The sequence below is a fragment of the Molossus molossus genome, unplaced genomic scaffold (genome assembly GCF_014108415.1).
Source record: "Molossus molossus isolate mMolMol1 unplaced genomic scaffold, mMolMol1.p scaffold_m16_p_3, whole genome shotgun sequence".
NCBI lineage: Eukaryota > Metazoa > Chordata > Mammalia > Chiroptera > Molossidae > Molossus > Molossus molossus.
The window spans coordinates 51,677,358-51,691,015 of record NW_023425366.1 but is presented as its reverse complement, the minus strand read 5'-3'; the positions used below and the strand labels follow the sequence as shown (position 1 = coordinate 51,691,015).

Sequence of the window (13,658 nt, the reverse complement as noted above, 5' to 3'; positions counted from 1 at the left end):
AATAGTTAAAAAAACATCTTAAACATTCACAAAGATATGAAAATCTGCCATGACTGGATTTCCACAAGCTGCGTACTGTTTCTACTGTTTACTGTTTTGTAATTGAGACCTTGGTAAGTCAAAGCATTTCCTGTTTACAGCTTTATGGGAACTGGGTACCAGCGGCTAAGGCTGTAAAAGGCATTCTCTGACAGACCTCTGGATCACATTATGCTTGAAAAGTTCTCATATGTGTCAAACAATACTAATTATTTTATATATATAAAAAAAAGTAAGTACTATTGTTTTTCTGGATAAAATGATGAAAATAGAGTTCAATGAAGAACATTAAAATTGTAGTTTTATTCCTTAATATTTAAGAAAAGAAACAATCCTTTCCTGGATTACGACTTGCTCCAGCTGCTTTATTTTCTCCTCAGCGACTCATCTTGCTGTCCTGTCTGTGAGGCTGTCGCCTCGGTGTCCAGAGCCACAGGTTCTCCCCGCGGCCGGTCTCCACCTGCGACCATGGGCCCTCCTCCGAGTTTCCAGAAGCCCCGCTCCTCCACCTGCCCGACCAGCTCTGAGAACTGATGTGGCTCCGAAGCAGGGACACAGAGACAGGCCTTACCCTGAAGGTCTCCTTTCTTGGTTAAAATTAACTTTTCACATGTGTCCAGGGAGCTCTGGCTTTGTCAGATTTCACACAGACCCCAAAGCACAGCATTCTCTAGCGAGAGCCTGGGACTGGGCAGTCCGCGCAGGGGCCGTTCGGGTGCAAACATTCCTTCTAGCATCCTCAGGACTGGAGCGCACGGCGGCTTCTGGTGGGTGGGGTCAGGGACAGGTGCTCTGCTGTCCTGCTGGCCATTCGTATAGGTGACAATTCTTTGTGTAATTATTTGAGCCCAGAATCTAACTTTGTCTCATATAAGCACAAGGCATATCCTCCACAATTTTAATATACCCTTAATTTTCTAGGACCACAATTCTTTGTATACAGGGGGGCGGGGGACCACACTCTGCCTATTCTGAACAGAGTTGATGTCCATTGTGGAAAATGAAAGTTTGACAGCTCTGTCGCCTCCTGGGTGAGTCTCAGCTACAGCTCTCTCAGTCTGTGGTTACTCTGGGAAGAGGCCCAGCCTCCGGGCAACTGGATCACGTCTTCTAAGAGCATTGGGCCTGTGCATGTTCATTTTGAAATATGTGTTTTATTATAAATTACTTTCCTTTTATTTCTCTTTTACACTTATATATTAAGTGTATATATATATACACTGATACATTATATGTATATATGATATAATATGTAATAATATATAACATATAGTATTATATTATATTAATCTTATGAAGGTACTTATGTGAGTAGGTATTATTTCATACAAATTTCATTGCCGACTGGTAAAGAAGACTTACAAAATGTTATAAAAGGGGGGGGGGGCAGACTCTCTTGCAGTCTGAGAACCACTATTTTGTAAAAAATAGTAAATGAAATAGTAAATAGTAAATTGAACTACTCACTCAGGATCCCAAATGAACTTAGCTGGACCAAAGTGCTGTGGACAAATACATATGCCAACAGTCCTACAACCCCCACTGACCTCCAGTGTGATCCTGTTCTTCACCAGGAGCCCAATCTTGATATCCATCAGGTTCAGGTCTTTCTCCAGCTGTTGATTGCCCCTGATTTTGGTCACCACTTCTCCCCTTATTCGTGCGACCTCCAGCTCCTCCTGGAAATCCAAGTCACTTTGGTCCAACAGGTGCACAAATTTGCGGATTACTGATAAGGGTGGGTTTTCAGAGCCAACTGCAGGGAAAGAAACAGACATAGACATATTTCAATTAGGCATGCTTGGAATTATCATCAATAGGAAAGAAACCAGGTCTTTAAATAAAACATCACCGGAAAAATATAGCAATGGAATTTCTTGGTCTTTGGAATGAATCATTCTTCCCCATGTAAAATCTGGACAAGACAACTTATCACGTAAATAAATGCCAACCACTGATAGTGTCTGGCCTCACTATTTTCTAGTTATCTAGCACTCATTTATCAGCCCTTCCTCACACTGTTCCCAGGACTCATTCACTGACTGAGAAGATAGTGTCTTACTGATGAGGAACCTGGGAAAGAGCGTTAATGTTTACGCTACCTCGGTTCTGACAGCCTGCGGCCGAGCCAGATAAGAGATTTGTGTTCTTGCCACAGGAAGCAGAAAGTGCTTTCTCTCAGCCCAAAAGACCTTTGGGAAGGAGCAAGAACTAGGTCATAGGTGAATTAGAAAAGACTGATGAAGGGAGAACTAACTGTAAGGCCAAACAGGGGCCAATGCAATGCAAATGGAATACATGTTCTACTTGGCAGAAATAACAAGGTTTTAACAGTTGAAATCTGGGCCTTGTTCTTTCCCCAAGGACCAAGGGAGGACGTTCAGAGCCCAGGAGACCAGCCTCTCGCTGACAGAGGCCTCTAGATAAATTCGAAAGGGGCTTTCCCTTCATGCTTTGAACATTAATTATCTTTAATTCTCTGGCACCGACTATTGAAAAAGTGTATTTTTTAAGGTGTTCAATAAGATCCATTCTGGGTAAACCGTGAGAATAAACCCTGGGCCTTCAATGATGAATGATTACCACAGAGAGACAAGCATGATTCAAAGAGCCCAGCCTGACTGTGGCGACCTCAATTGCCTCCCTGTCCTTTACATCTAAGGTCCTAGTCCAGTGGTTCTCATTTTTTATTGATTTTTTTTTTTTTTATCCTCACCCGAGGACATTTTTCCATTTTTTGTTCAGGTAGAGTGGGAGGGAGAGAGAGAAACAGAGAGAGAGAGAGAAACATCGATGTGAAAGGAACACATTGAGTGGCTGCCACCCGCACGACCAACCAGGGCCGGGGACAAACTGCAACCGAGGTACGTGCCCTTAGCGGGAACCGAACCCGGATCTCTCAGGACCGCAGGCTGATGCTCTAACCGCTGAGCCAAACCGGCCAGGGCTTTTTTATTGATTTTTTTTTTTATCCTAGTCCAGTGGTTCTCAACCGTCCTAATGCTGCAACCCTTTAATACAGTTCCTCATGTTGTGGTGACCCCCAACCATAAAATTATTTTTGTTGCTATTTCATAACTGTAATTTTGCTCCTGTTATGTCTTAGGCGACCCCTGTGAAAGGGTCGTTCGACCCCCAAAGGGGCGTAACCCACAGGTTGAGAACCGCGGCCCTAGTCAGTCTTTCGTTTACTTCCAGTTTGGTTCTGTGGTGTTTTGACACTCAGAAAAATAAGGAGTTCAACCAGCAACACAAACAACGCACAGTATGAACAACCACATCTAGAGACATCTGGATTTCCATTATGCCACATGGCATGGTCTTTTCTGGAGAAGTGACCTTGGTTTCCTGATCACTGAAGCAGATGTGAATTTATTTTTGTCTCATTCTAGCAAAGACGGTGCTGATGACATGACCATTTCAGAAAAAGCAGAGTGAATCACCAGAGCTCACTCACGTAGGTAAATTTAGAGAACGTGGGTCTCGTTCGTGCCTCGAACTCCCTCTCCCTGCTTCCTAAGGACTGTGTATCTTTCTATGTTCGAACATGCCAGTTAGAAACAAATATTTTAGCTTTACTAATTATGATGATTCAAATTTAGTATTTCTCCTATCAACAATAGTTTTCTGGCATCTTCATATCACCCTGTGGTATTTTAATTTTAGAAAATCATACACAATGATTAAGAAAAGCGATCTTTTTCAGTTTAATACAATCCCTTAGTTTTTTTTAAGATGATTGAGAAAGAAATGACAATTCACATTTCAGTTACCATAAAACCACCCTATTTGTCAAAGTTCAGTTACCATTCTATTTGTCAAAGTCCAGAGAAGCTCAGATCTAACTTATTCACTAACATAGTTTTTATCTACCTTCTACATATTAACATAAAATTACCTAGATTTTTAAATTGGAATTACTTTTGTCTTTGTAATTAAAAAATATTTAAGTAAATGAAAAGCATCACCATAAATACCTACAAAAACATGTTACCTAGAATGAAATGAAAATCAATCTGTGTTCATTTGGAGACTTTATCATTAAATTATCTTTCATGTGCAAAGGCAAAAGCAAGCCCATTTTAGTGTGTAAGGGCTCGGAAAACCAACACTCTCTACTCAGACTTCTTGTAAAAAAAACCCTTAGATACCTACCAAACTGAGAGCTGAATCTCATGGATTCAACCTGAAGTGTGGCCCTGCAAAGGCTGGCCGACCTACCCTGACTCCACTTGCACGCTGAGTTCTGGAACCTGGTGGGATGAGGAGTTATCCAGTAGATTTCACATGCTGGGGGCGGAGCCTGGCCTCTGACGCTTCCCAAGGCTTTTCCTCAACAAGTGCCAGGGAAGATCTTTCTTGAGCCATGTACTCACCTCATAATTCAGACACACTTTAGACAATAAAGGGTGTTGGCTAAACTACCTACTAGGTGCTAGGAAAATTACTAAACAGTTTGTTATTTTCTCAAAAAATCAAAAATGAAAAACAATTCAGAGCTAGAGACAATACAATGGCCAGTTTTATTACTAAGATACTCAAGTAAAAATGAATCTGGGCAGTCTTCATAAATTTATAGCAAGGTCTACTCAACTTACTCTAGTGTCCTTATTCCATCATGTGTTCTTGCAATACTTAGACCGTTAAAAATTCAGCATGTAAAGAATGATTTTCACTATGTAAAAAACATGTACAGAGTTGGGACTGTAAAGAGGCAGCATAAAATGTGATTGCTATTCCTGGTGATTTTTATTTTATTTTGCTTTTTCAAATTTTCTACAAATGCTTTATAATATTATAAGAAAAAATATTTTAAAAACCAAAGCTACCAGAACAAAATTACAGAAAGATATTTGTAGTTATCTTTGGGAGATGAGTACATGTCTTTTTCCTTCCTATTTACACTTTTAAAAATATTTTTATTGATTTTTTTAGAGAGAGAGGGAGAGAGAGAACCATCGATGTGAGAGAGAAACATTGATCAGCTGCCTCCTGCACACCCCCTACTGGGGAATGTGGGCAAGTGCCCTGACTGGGAATAGAACCGGGACCTCTCACTCAGTCCATGGGACAATACTCAATCCACTGAGTTACACCAGCTGGGCTTTCCTTCTTATTTACATTTCTAAAATTTCTTATAGGAACATGTTTTATAGTGAGGGGGTGGAAATCATAGGCCAGTTAATAAATTAAACAGTTGAAATGTAAGTTTATCTTCTGGCTAACTCTTTTGCATTGTATTCTGGATTCTAGCTAGAATTTAATATAAAAATATCAGCATTTATGCCAAACCCATTCTTTTTGAAGAAGAAATGATATCCTCTCTACTTACCCCTTCCACTTATAATAGGAAACCCCTTTTCCTGTCGTCCCATGTTCTCTTGTGTACCAGTTCAGAGTTAAGGCCAGGGATGAACCCAATCTACTGGACACAGTGGGCATCTCTGTTCTTGGAGCAGTCACTGACGTGACTAAGTTGGAAACAGTTTGTCCTTGCCTGGTTTATAAGGGATCTCTACTTTGTTTCTAAATACTCCCACTCACCCAGTGTTTTGTAGTCATCTCGAGCTTTGCTTGCTCTCAATAGTGACTGTATTTTCACAATTTCATTTTTCTGCAAAAGAAATGAGACCAGTCATGACCTTCCAGAGTTTCATGTACGCCACTATTTTAGCATTTAAAACTATTTAAGAGCTGGTAGTATTTAAGAATGAACATTATTTAGAAATGACAGTATTTAGATGTGGATTCAATGTTTATTTTTCCATTTTTTGAAGAAAGGGTCAGATACGTTAGCTAAAAGTATCAACAAGATTGTACGGGAACTGTTCAACAAAAGAGATCTAAAAAGGGAAAAAAATGTTACCACCAAACTTAATGATCCCATCCATGTTCACAAACCGCTTCTTTAAAGATCTTGAAAAAATTTTTCCTGTGGGCTTCTATTTAAACTAATCAGCTACCGGTTTGAAAAACTGTACAAATAATGTTGGAAAGTACTCCCTTGGGGTCTCTTCCCTTCGGCACGACTGGCCCACATCAGTGTGCTCTTACCCATTTTCCCAGCCAGTCCTGACTGGGTGAAATCTCACTCTGAGCATGACTTCTGAATAGAAACCGTAAAGTCTCCAAATATTATCACACTGCATTCTAGGACCTAGTTTTTCCATCATTTAATAAAAATCATTCAAGGCTAACACTACACAAAGCATATTTAGTTCATTCTCAGCCAGGATAAAAATACACATGCGTCTCTTACATGATCTCTGAAGAACTGTAGTCGTGCAAGGTAATTCCTCCGTGCCTGTATCATCCGGAACCAGGCCTGAATCTAAAAAAGAAGTTAAATAGAGAAATCAAGGTATTACCAGGGAACTTTAATATCTTTTTATGCAGTCTTTCTAAAAATAATATTGATATTTTATTTGATAAAAGAGTAAAAATTAGCAGCCTGCCAAATAAGAAACATCTAAAGCCTGGTCTGCATCTCCTACTTCTTTCACTGCTTTTTCTCTTAAGCGGTTCAAAACATTTTACACTTTCTAATGGGGAAGGTAATGGAGCTTTGTGCTATTTTGCTTTTATCCCCATAAATGAAAGCCAGAAGGGCAAAGCGTTTTGCTCAAAGTTGCAATGGGTCAGGGAATCAAATTAAACTAAGCCCAGGATTTTTTTCCAACATTTCTTAAATGTATCCAATATACCTGAGGTCTTTACAGAAAAACATTTAATGGGGGACCAACTGTGAACAAGAGCTTTAAAAGGTCTGTGCTCCACGGTAAGCACAGGACAACGGTAAGGAGCAAATGCATCGTGGATCTAGCAAATATCATTCTGTCTTCACAGTTTAAAAGGTCTTTTAAATTAGTCTCCTCTGATTGCAGTCTCTCTCCAGCCCCGCCATCCTGACTTTCCTCAGGATTCCCACGCTGTCGATCAGTTCGCTTCTGCGTAGCCCTCTGCTTTCCAGCTCTGAGAACAGTCATCACGGTACTGTTACTTTCCCTGAGGTCAGAGCAGCCACGCTGGTGGGAAGCTGGGTGGGACCATCTCACCACCCAAATTCAGATCCTAACTTTTGCATTTGCCTTCCCATTAAGGTTTTGTATTATTAACTTGGAGTATTCTAAATATCATTAGCAAATATAATAAAGTTGGATTTCTGCCAGGTTTTAAATAATCAATTTGGACTTTCTAGAGAAAGAGCGTCTACTGGTTACAAAGCACCTTCGCATTTGATTCTCATGACCATATAAAGGGCTCGAGCCAGCCACAGTGTCTAACGGACTTGCTCGTAAGATGATCAGCTAAGTGAGCAGTGGAGGTGGGGCCAGGACTTGCTTTTGACGTCAAGGCTCACACATACTCTTTGCATAGTCTCTTTTCCAGAAGCAAAACTAAACAGAGGGAAAAGTTTAAGTCAAGTACTTGATGGGTGGGAAAGGATGTTTACCTTCACAATAGAAGGGATATGATCAATGAATGTTTGCCGTCTGCCGAGATATGACATCCGTTGTTTATGTCCCTTCCAAAAAGCCTGTGGAAAATAGTGAGCTACAGAATTAATTATGTGCAACAGTTTTCCAGTTTATTTCAGAAAGCACAAGAACAGGATTTCTCAAGACGCTGAGCTGGTGTGGTGCCAGGGACGCTCCCCCCGACTCTCATCTGGACACTCTGGAGATGGACACGAAACCGAGCAGAGAGCGGCAGCTCACAGGGAGGCTTGTCCCAAGCTCGAGAAGCCCAGTTTCCCATCCAAAAGCTTTATTTTACCAAGGCCCTGGGTGACAAGAAGTAATAATAAAATGGACTTGCCCCAGAACATTCACACAGATTAATTGGGTGCTGGTATTTTTTGGTAACAACATAGATGTTTCAAAACAATGACTAATAAGTAACATCTTGACTCCAGCAAGTAGACCACTGTGGCCCCGACTGGAAAGGAAGATGCTCTACTAACGTGTGACTCTGGATCCTTGAAAGCAGGAGTGCTGTGATGGAACATTTATTATTTCACCTATTTCTACAGTGAGTTTAATGATGCCCCTGTCAGTAGAGCTTTACTAGGTTGTCATCATTAAAGAGAATTTCTATAGGAAACATTTACAAAAACTGGACACAAACTGGGATCTTTAGAAGGATTAAATCCACAGCTTTATAAGGTTATTTTAGTTTACTTATGAGTATCTTTTACATATCTTTGAAACTCACTCCAATTCTCTCATTTTCCAAATTAGAAATAAAATACAAGTTTCTTCTTAAAAATGACAAATAGAAAAATTATATTATTATTATTTGTTTTAATCCTCACCCGAAGATATTTTTCTATTGATTTTTAGATAGAGTGGAAGGGAGGGAGGGAGGGGGGGAGAGAGAGAGAGAGAGAGAGACATTGATGAGAGAGACACATCAATTAGTTGCCTCCTGCACGACTCTGACCAGGGCTGGGGATTGAACCTATAACCCAGGTAGGTGCCCTTGACTGGGAATCCAATCCACAACCCTCTGGTCCAAGAGCCTATGCTCTAACTGCTAAGCCAAACTGGCCAGGAAAAAATAAAATTATATTATTTTTATAAATTTATTTTTATTTCTGCATATATCAACCTATCTCATTCTTTAAAAAAATGTGGAATTTTATTATCATTTTAAAAATAATATACTTTTTGTAATAATTCAAAATGAAATAGGATGGAATAAAAATGATCAACTGAGCACTAGCTCCAGACTTCTCTCAATGCAAATCCCTAGAAATGACAAACATGCCTTTAAAATAAACACCTTAATTTTGAAATAATTACGGACTCACGGGAAGCTGCAAAAATAATACGGTGAGTTCTATGTACCGTGAGTCCCTTCACCCAGCTCCCCTCAATGGTAACACCCATAAACAGCCTTTTGAGAACTCTACAGTGCTAGAAAATGAGAAGGCCTGTGGGTCAAAAACTATGGAGGATCCCGCAACACAGATGGCAACTGGACTCGGACTGAAAGGAGAAACCACAGAACAAAATTCTACAAAAACGTGGAAACATTTACAAAAATGTTGGATGGTACTAAGCTTGAGGGAGCGTTGGCCAGCAGACAGAGTAATTTTGGGGAAGCCATCACCATATCTGCTTGCCAAGCAGCGGACACGAAAGCCTAGGTGGGAGGGTGGAGTTAGGAAAAGTACAAAAGCGTACACAGCCTCTTTGGAAAGAATGGAACAATCCAAATTTAAAGTTATTTAGCCTTTTAGCTAGTTTTTCTAATTTTCAATATATCTAGCCTAAGGAAATACAAGCACCTGTGCAGAAAAAGTGTAAATATTTTTGTTGCATTGTCTGTTAAAACACATGTATGTATAGAGCAGAATGTTTACAAATAGGGGAACAGTTAGATAAACTGTGATGCGCTCATACTGAGGGATGCTGTGACAGTTAAGAAGAATGAGGGACAGTCAAATATATTGACTGTGGAAATGTTCTGTCTCTTGAGGAATAGGAAAATCTCCAAAATATACTAAGAGAAAGAGAAAGCTGTATCTTACCATACATATTATTATACAGCATATTGACAAACAAAACACACCAAAAACAATAACACATATTTCTATTTCCATGCAAACAATCTGTACTCAGTACCGAGAAGATCTCTTAGGATATACAACATAGAGAAAGCATATAAATTAAATGTGCCTATAGACCTATCCTTACTTTGACCCAGCTATTCTCCAAAGAATTCTTAAGTTTTTACATACCCGTTGAAATAGGTAAAATATATATGAATATAATATACACGCTATTTTTGTACACAAAAATAAAAACATACAAATATGTATATGTGTTTATGTATCCTTTATTTTGACAACATGCGATCCAACCTTATGCCAAGGTTTTATTTTCCCATTAAATTATATATAGCATTGATATTATTTCATATAAAAACCACAGATCCTCCCCATTGTTTTTTAATGATCACACAGTATTCTGCAGTGTAGATTTATCATGACTTAATCCCTCTGCTGGTAGGTATTAAGTTGTTATCATTTTTTGTCGTTAATAACCTTGCACACACACTATTATGTATTTTTTTTATAAATGTTTCCATCAAGATAGAGTAATACATAGAGGATTACTGGGCTGGTCGTTGATATTTAAAATCGATAGTTACTGTCAGGTTGCCCTACAAAGAATGTATGACAGAGACCTCTTTCTCAAAGGTCTCACTGAACAGGTTAAAGAGAGATTGATGATATCCAAACAAATGGATGAAAACTGCTGCCTCCTTTTTATTTATATCTCAACCTCCAGCAAAGTGTGGAAAGCTTACCTGCCTTCACATACCTCCACTTGACCCCATTTATAATACCATTGCCTTAAATATTTCCTCCACATTCATTTAGAATCATATTCGACAGTGGTATAATTTTTGCTTCAATTGTCAAACATAATTTAAAAATTCAAGAACAAAAGGAAAATGTATTTCTCATACTTTTCTCTTTTGGTTGTTCTTTTTTCCTTCCTGGTGTTCCAAAACTTCATTGCTTATCATTTCCTTTTTTTGTTCAGAGAACTTTCTTATAGAACATTCTCATAGAGCAGGTATGCCAGGGAAAAGTTCTCGTGGATTTCCTTCATCTGAAAAAACCTTGATTTCCCCTTCATTCCTACAGCATATTTTTGCTGGATTAAGAATTCTCTGTTGACAGCTCTTTCCTTTCAGCACTTGCAATGTGTTGTGATTCTCCCTCCTGGTCCCCATAGATTGTTATTAAAAAAATCTGTCATGAGAACTGTTTCCCCCAATACAGAAGCTGTCAACTTCTATTTAATTGATTTCAAGAATTTTTTTGTTTTTTGTTTTCAGAAGTTTTGACTGAAATGTGTTTTTGTGTACATTTCTTTGAGTTTATCCTAACTGGGATGTGTGCAGCTTTTTGAATCTGTGGTTTCATGTGCTTGGCCACACTTTGGAATTCTTTAGCCATTATTTCTTCTAGTGCTTTTTCTGTGCTGCCCCTTTCTCTTCTCCTCTGGGAACTGGTGACACAAATGTTTAATCTTTTGTCAGTCCCACAGATCCCTTGAAGCTCTGTTCATTGTTTTTTCAGTCTCTTCTCTTAGTTATTCATATCTAGTCATTCCTCGTATTCTATTCTCCAGTTCACTGGTTCAGTCCTATGTTCCCTCCATTTTGCTGTTGAGCCCATCCACTGAGATTTTGACACATTCTTTCGATTCTAAAATCTGTTTGGTTTTTCTTTATCTCTTTTTCTTAACTGAGACTTTAAAATTTTTCCTTTGTTTCAAGTGTGTTTGGAATTGCTTATTGTAACACTTTATGATAGCTGCTTTAAATACTTTTTAGATAATTGTAACATCTCTCTCATGACTGTGTTGGCATCTATTGATTATCTTTGTAAATTAAAGTTGTGATTTGCTTGGTGCTTAAAATGTTGATTGTTGATTGAAACTTAGATAACTTGAATATTATGGGATGAGACTCTGGATCTTATTTCATCTTTCTGTTTTAGGTGGCTTTTCTTGACATTGTTTGGGCAAGGGAAGGGGCGGGGGTGCTGCCTCAATACTGGCAAAAAAAAAAAAAAATCTAGTTTTTTCATCTGATCTCTATTGATACCTGAGGTGGGGGAGTGGGAGCTTCAACTGCCCATTAGACCCTGGCTGAGAGGGTAGGAGTGCCCCTTTATTACTTCCCACACACTGCAACTGACACCAGGAGGTGGTAGTGGTAGTGGTGGGGTATGTGTGTCCCCTCATGACTACCGAATGGTGATCAAAGTCCTGACTCTCTACCATGCCTCCTTCAACACAACCCAGCAGGGAGAGGGTTGCCTGTTTGGGGGCATGGAAATCTAGGCTCTGCAGATGTCTAGAAACCTTGCAATAATCTAAAGAATGCAAGCCCAGACTTCTTCCTACACGGCCTTTGTTGGTAGGAGTGGTGTGGAGCCACAGCTGTGTGTGCGCGTGTGCGTGCGTGTGTGTGTGTGTGTGTGCGTGTGTGTGTGGTGTTTTGCTAGAGCAGAGTGATTACTATCTAAAAGTTTTCTCTCTTGTTGGATGGACTGTCCCTTTCCTGGTCCTTTGGCTAGAGAGCAGGTTTTGTTGGAGACTTTTTTCCCTGCCTGCACATATTGGCATTTCTGAGTTGTCAGCCTCTTTTGTAATAAGTCTGAGATATCTAAGGCTAAAAGAAAACCAGGCCACCTGTCATTGTATGTCATTTTTGGGTACCAAGCTTCCCCAGCCAGTCTGCCTTTTTTCATTCCCCTTAAGAGTTCTATGTTTGTTCAGATAAAATGTCCAGGGCTTTTTGGTGTACTTGGAGCAAGAGGGAAAGTGCCTATATTTTGTCTTCCCAGAAGTAGAAATTAAGCCCCAAATTATTTTTAAGTCCCTACCATCTTATAGTTTTCCATGGAATAAGGACATATACATTTATCCCTTGACAGATTACAAGATTTTAAAAGATCAGAAGTGTAAAAAGTAGTTATGATTCAAGAAGTCCACCTTAAAAACTATTAAAACTAGAGTTCTTCAAGGTGACCAGTTATACAATGAATATACAAATGATGTTTTCTATATGACAAAATTAAACAACATAAGAGAATGAAGATGGCATTCATAATAACCAAAAATTTTAAGTACATGGAGTAGTCTTAACAAGAAATATGAAGGAAAAAAATTTCTAATACTATAGTGTAGGACGGATTAATAAATGGAGAGATATATTGGTGTCTGATCTGAAAAATTCATTATTGAAAAGGTGCATATCTCCTTAAATAAACTATTATTTTACCACAATCATAACAGAAAATTCAGAAATGGGTTTAGAACTTTATCAAATGCCTTTGCACTAGCTATTGAAATGAGCACAGGGTTTTTCTTCTTTATGCTATTATGGTAATAAAGAATTATACAGGAAAATACATTATCCAAGGGCTTAAAACTGAAGTGAGCTGAAGTTCACAGTATTTCTCAAACTTTAATGTGTTACAAAATCACCTGAGGATCTTTTTAAAATGCAGATTAAGATTTAGTAGGTCTGGGCGGGCCTTCCAGGCAGTGACGGTGCTGGTATGTGTTCCATACTGAGTAACAGAAATGTTTCCATTGATCACTCATTTAGAAAATGCCACCATGGGATCTGTCAGTGTGGCATTCTCGAGATGACAGGAGAAACTGCTCTCTGATGTTACAAACAATTTGTGGGCCACTGGATTCCATGGCAACCTGGTGACATTTGTTGTGATGGGTCTCAAGGGTGACTCAAATGTTTTTGTGGGTAACAATGTTTAAAGGCACAGAAGTACAAATGCGCAAACATATATTACACATCCTGTTCCTTGATCCAAACTGAAAGGCAAACAAGATACTAGGATTATTTCACGTTCTTACCCTGCCTTTCTAAAACTGTGCAAACTTCAGCAACACTATTAATCTCTGCTAGCTCAGACTCGCAAACACTCTGGATTAGCACTCTGTCACAGTGACAGATGAGCTGATAGCAAAGCAAGCCTGCACTGGTGGGTTGAGCACCCAAGTTCATCTGTTCTATTTGAAAACCTACTAAGAATCCAAGGCTTGCCAACAGTATTTTCCTTGAGG

At 39.1% G+C, this 13,658-nt stretch overlaps 1 protein-coding gene across 2 annotated transcripts in view; it reads right to left on the bottom strand.

Annotated features, from left to right (window-relative positions):
- Window positions 1–13,658, bottom strand: part of IQGAP2 (IQ motif containing GTPase activating protein 2) — a 303,569-nt gene that overhangs the window by 47,466 nt on the left and 242,445 nt on the right. For both annotated transcript variants that reach the window (XM_036278805.1, XM_036278806.1), the window contains exons 18-21: window positions 7,493–7,576; window positions 6,299–6,370; window positions 5,584–5,653; window positions 1,587–1,795 (exon numbers count right to left, since the gene is read on the bottom strand). In XM_036278805.1, coding sequence (XP_036134698.1) covers window positions 1,587–1,795; window positions 5,584–5,653; window positions 6,299–6,370; window positions 7,493–7,576 — 435 coding nt within the window. The remainder of the gene's footprint in view (window positions 1–1,586; window positions 1,796–5,583; window positions 5,654–6,298; window positions 6,371–7,492; window positions 7,577–13,658) is intronic.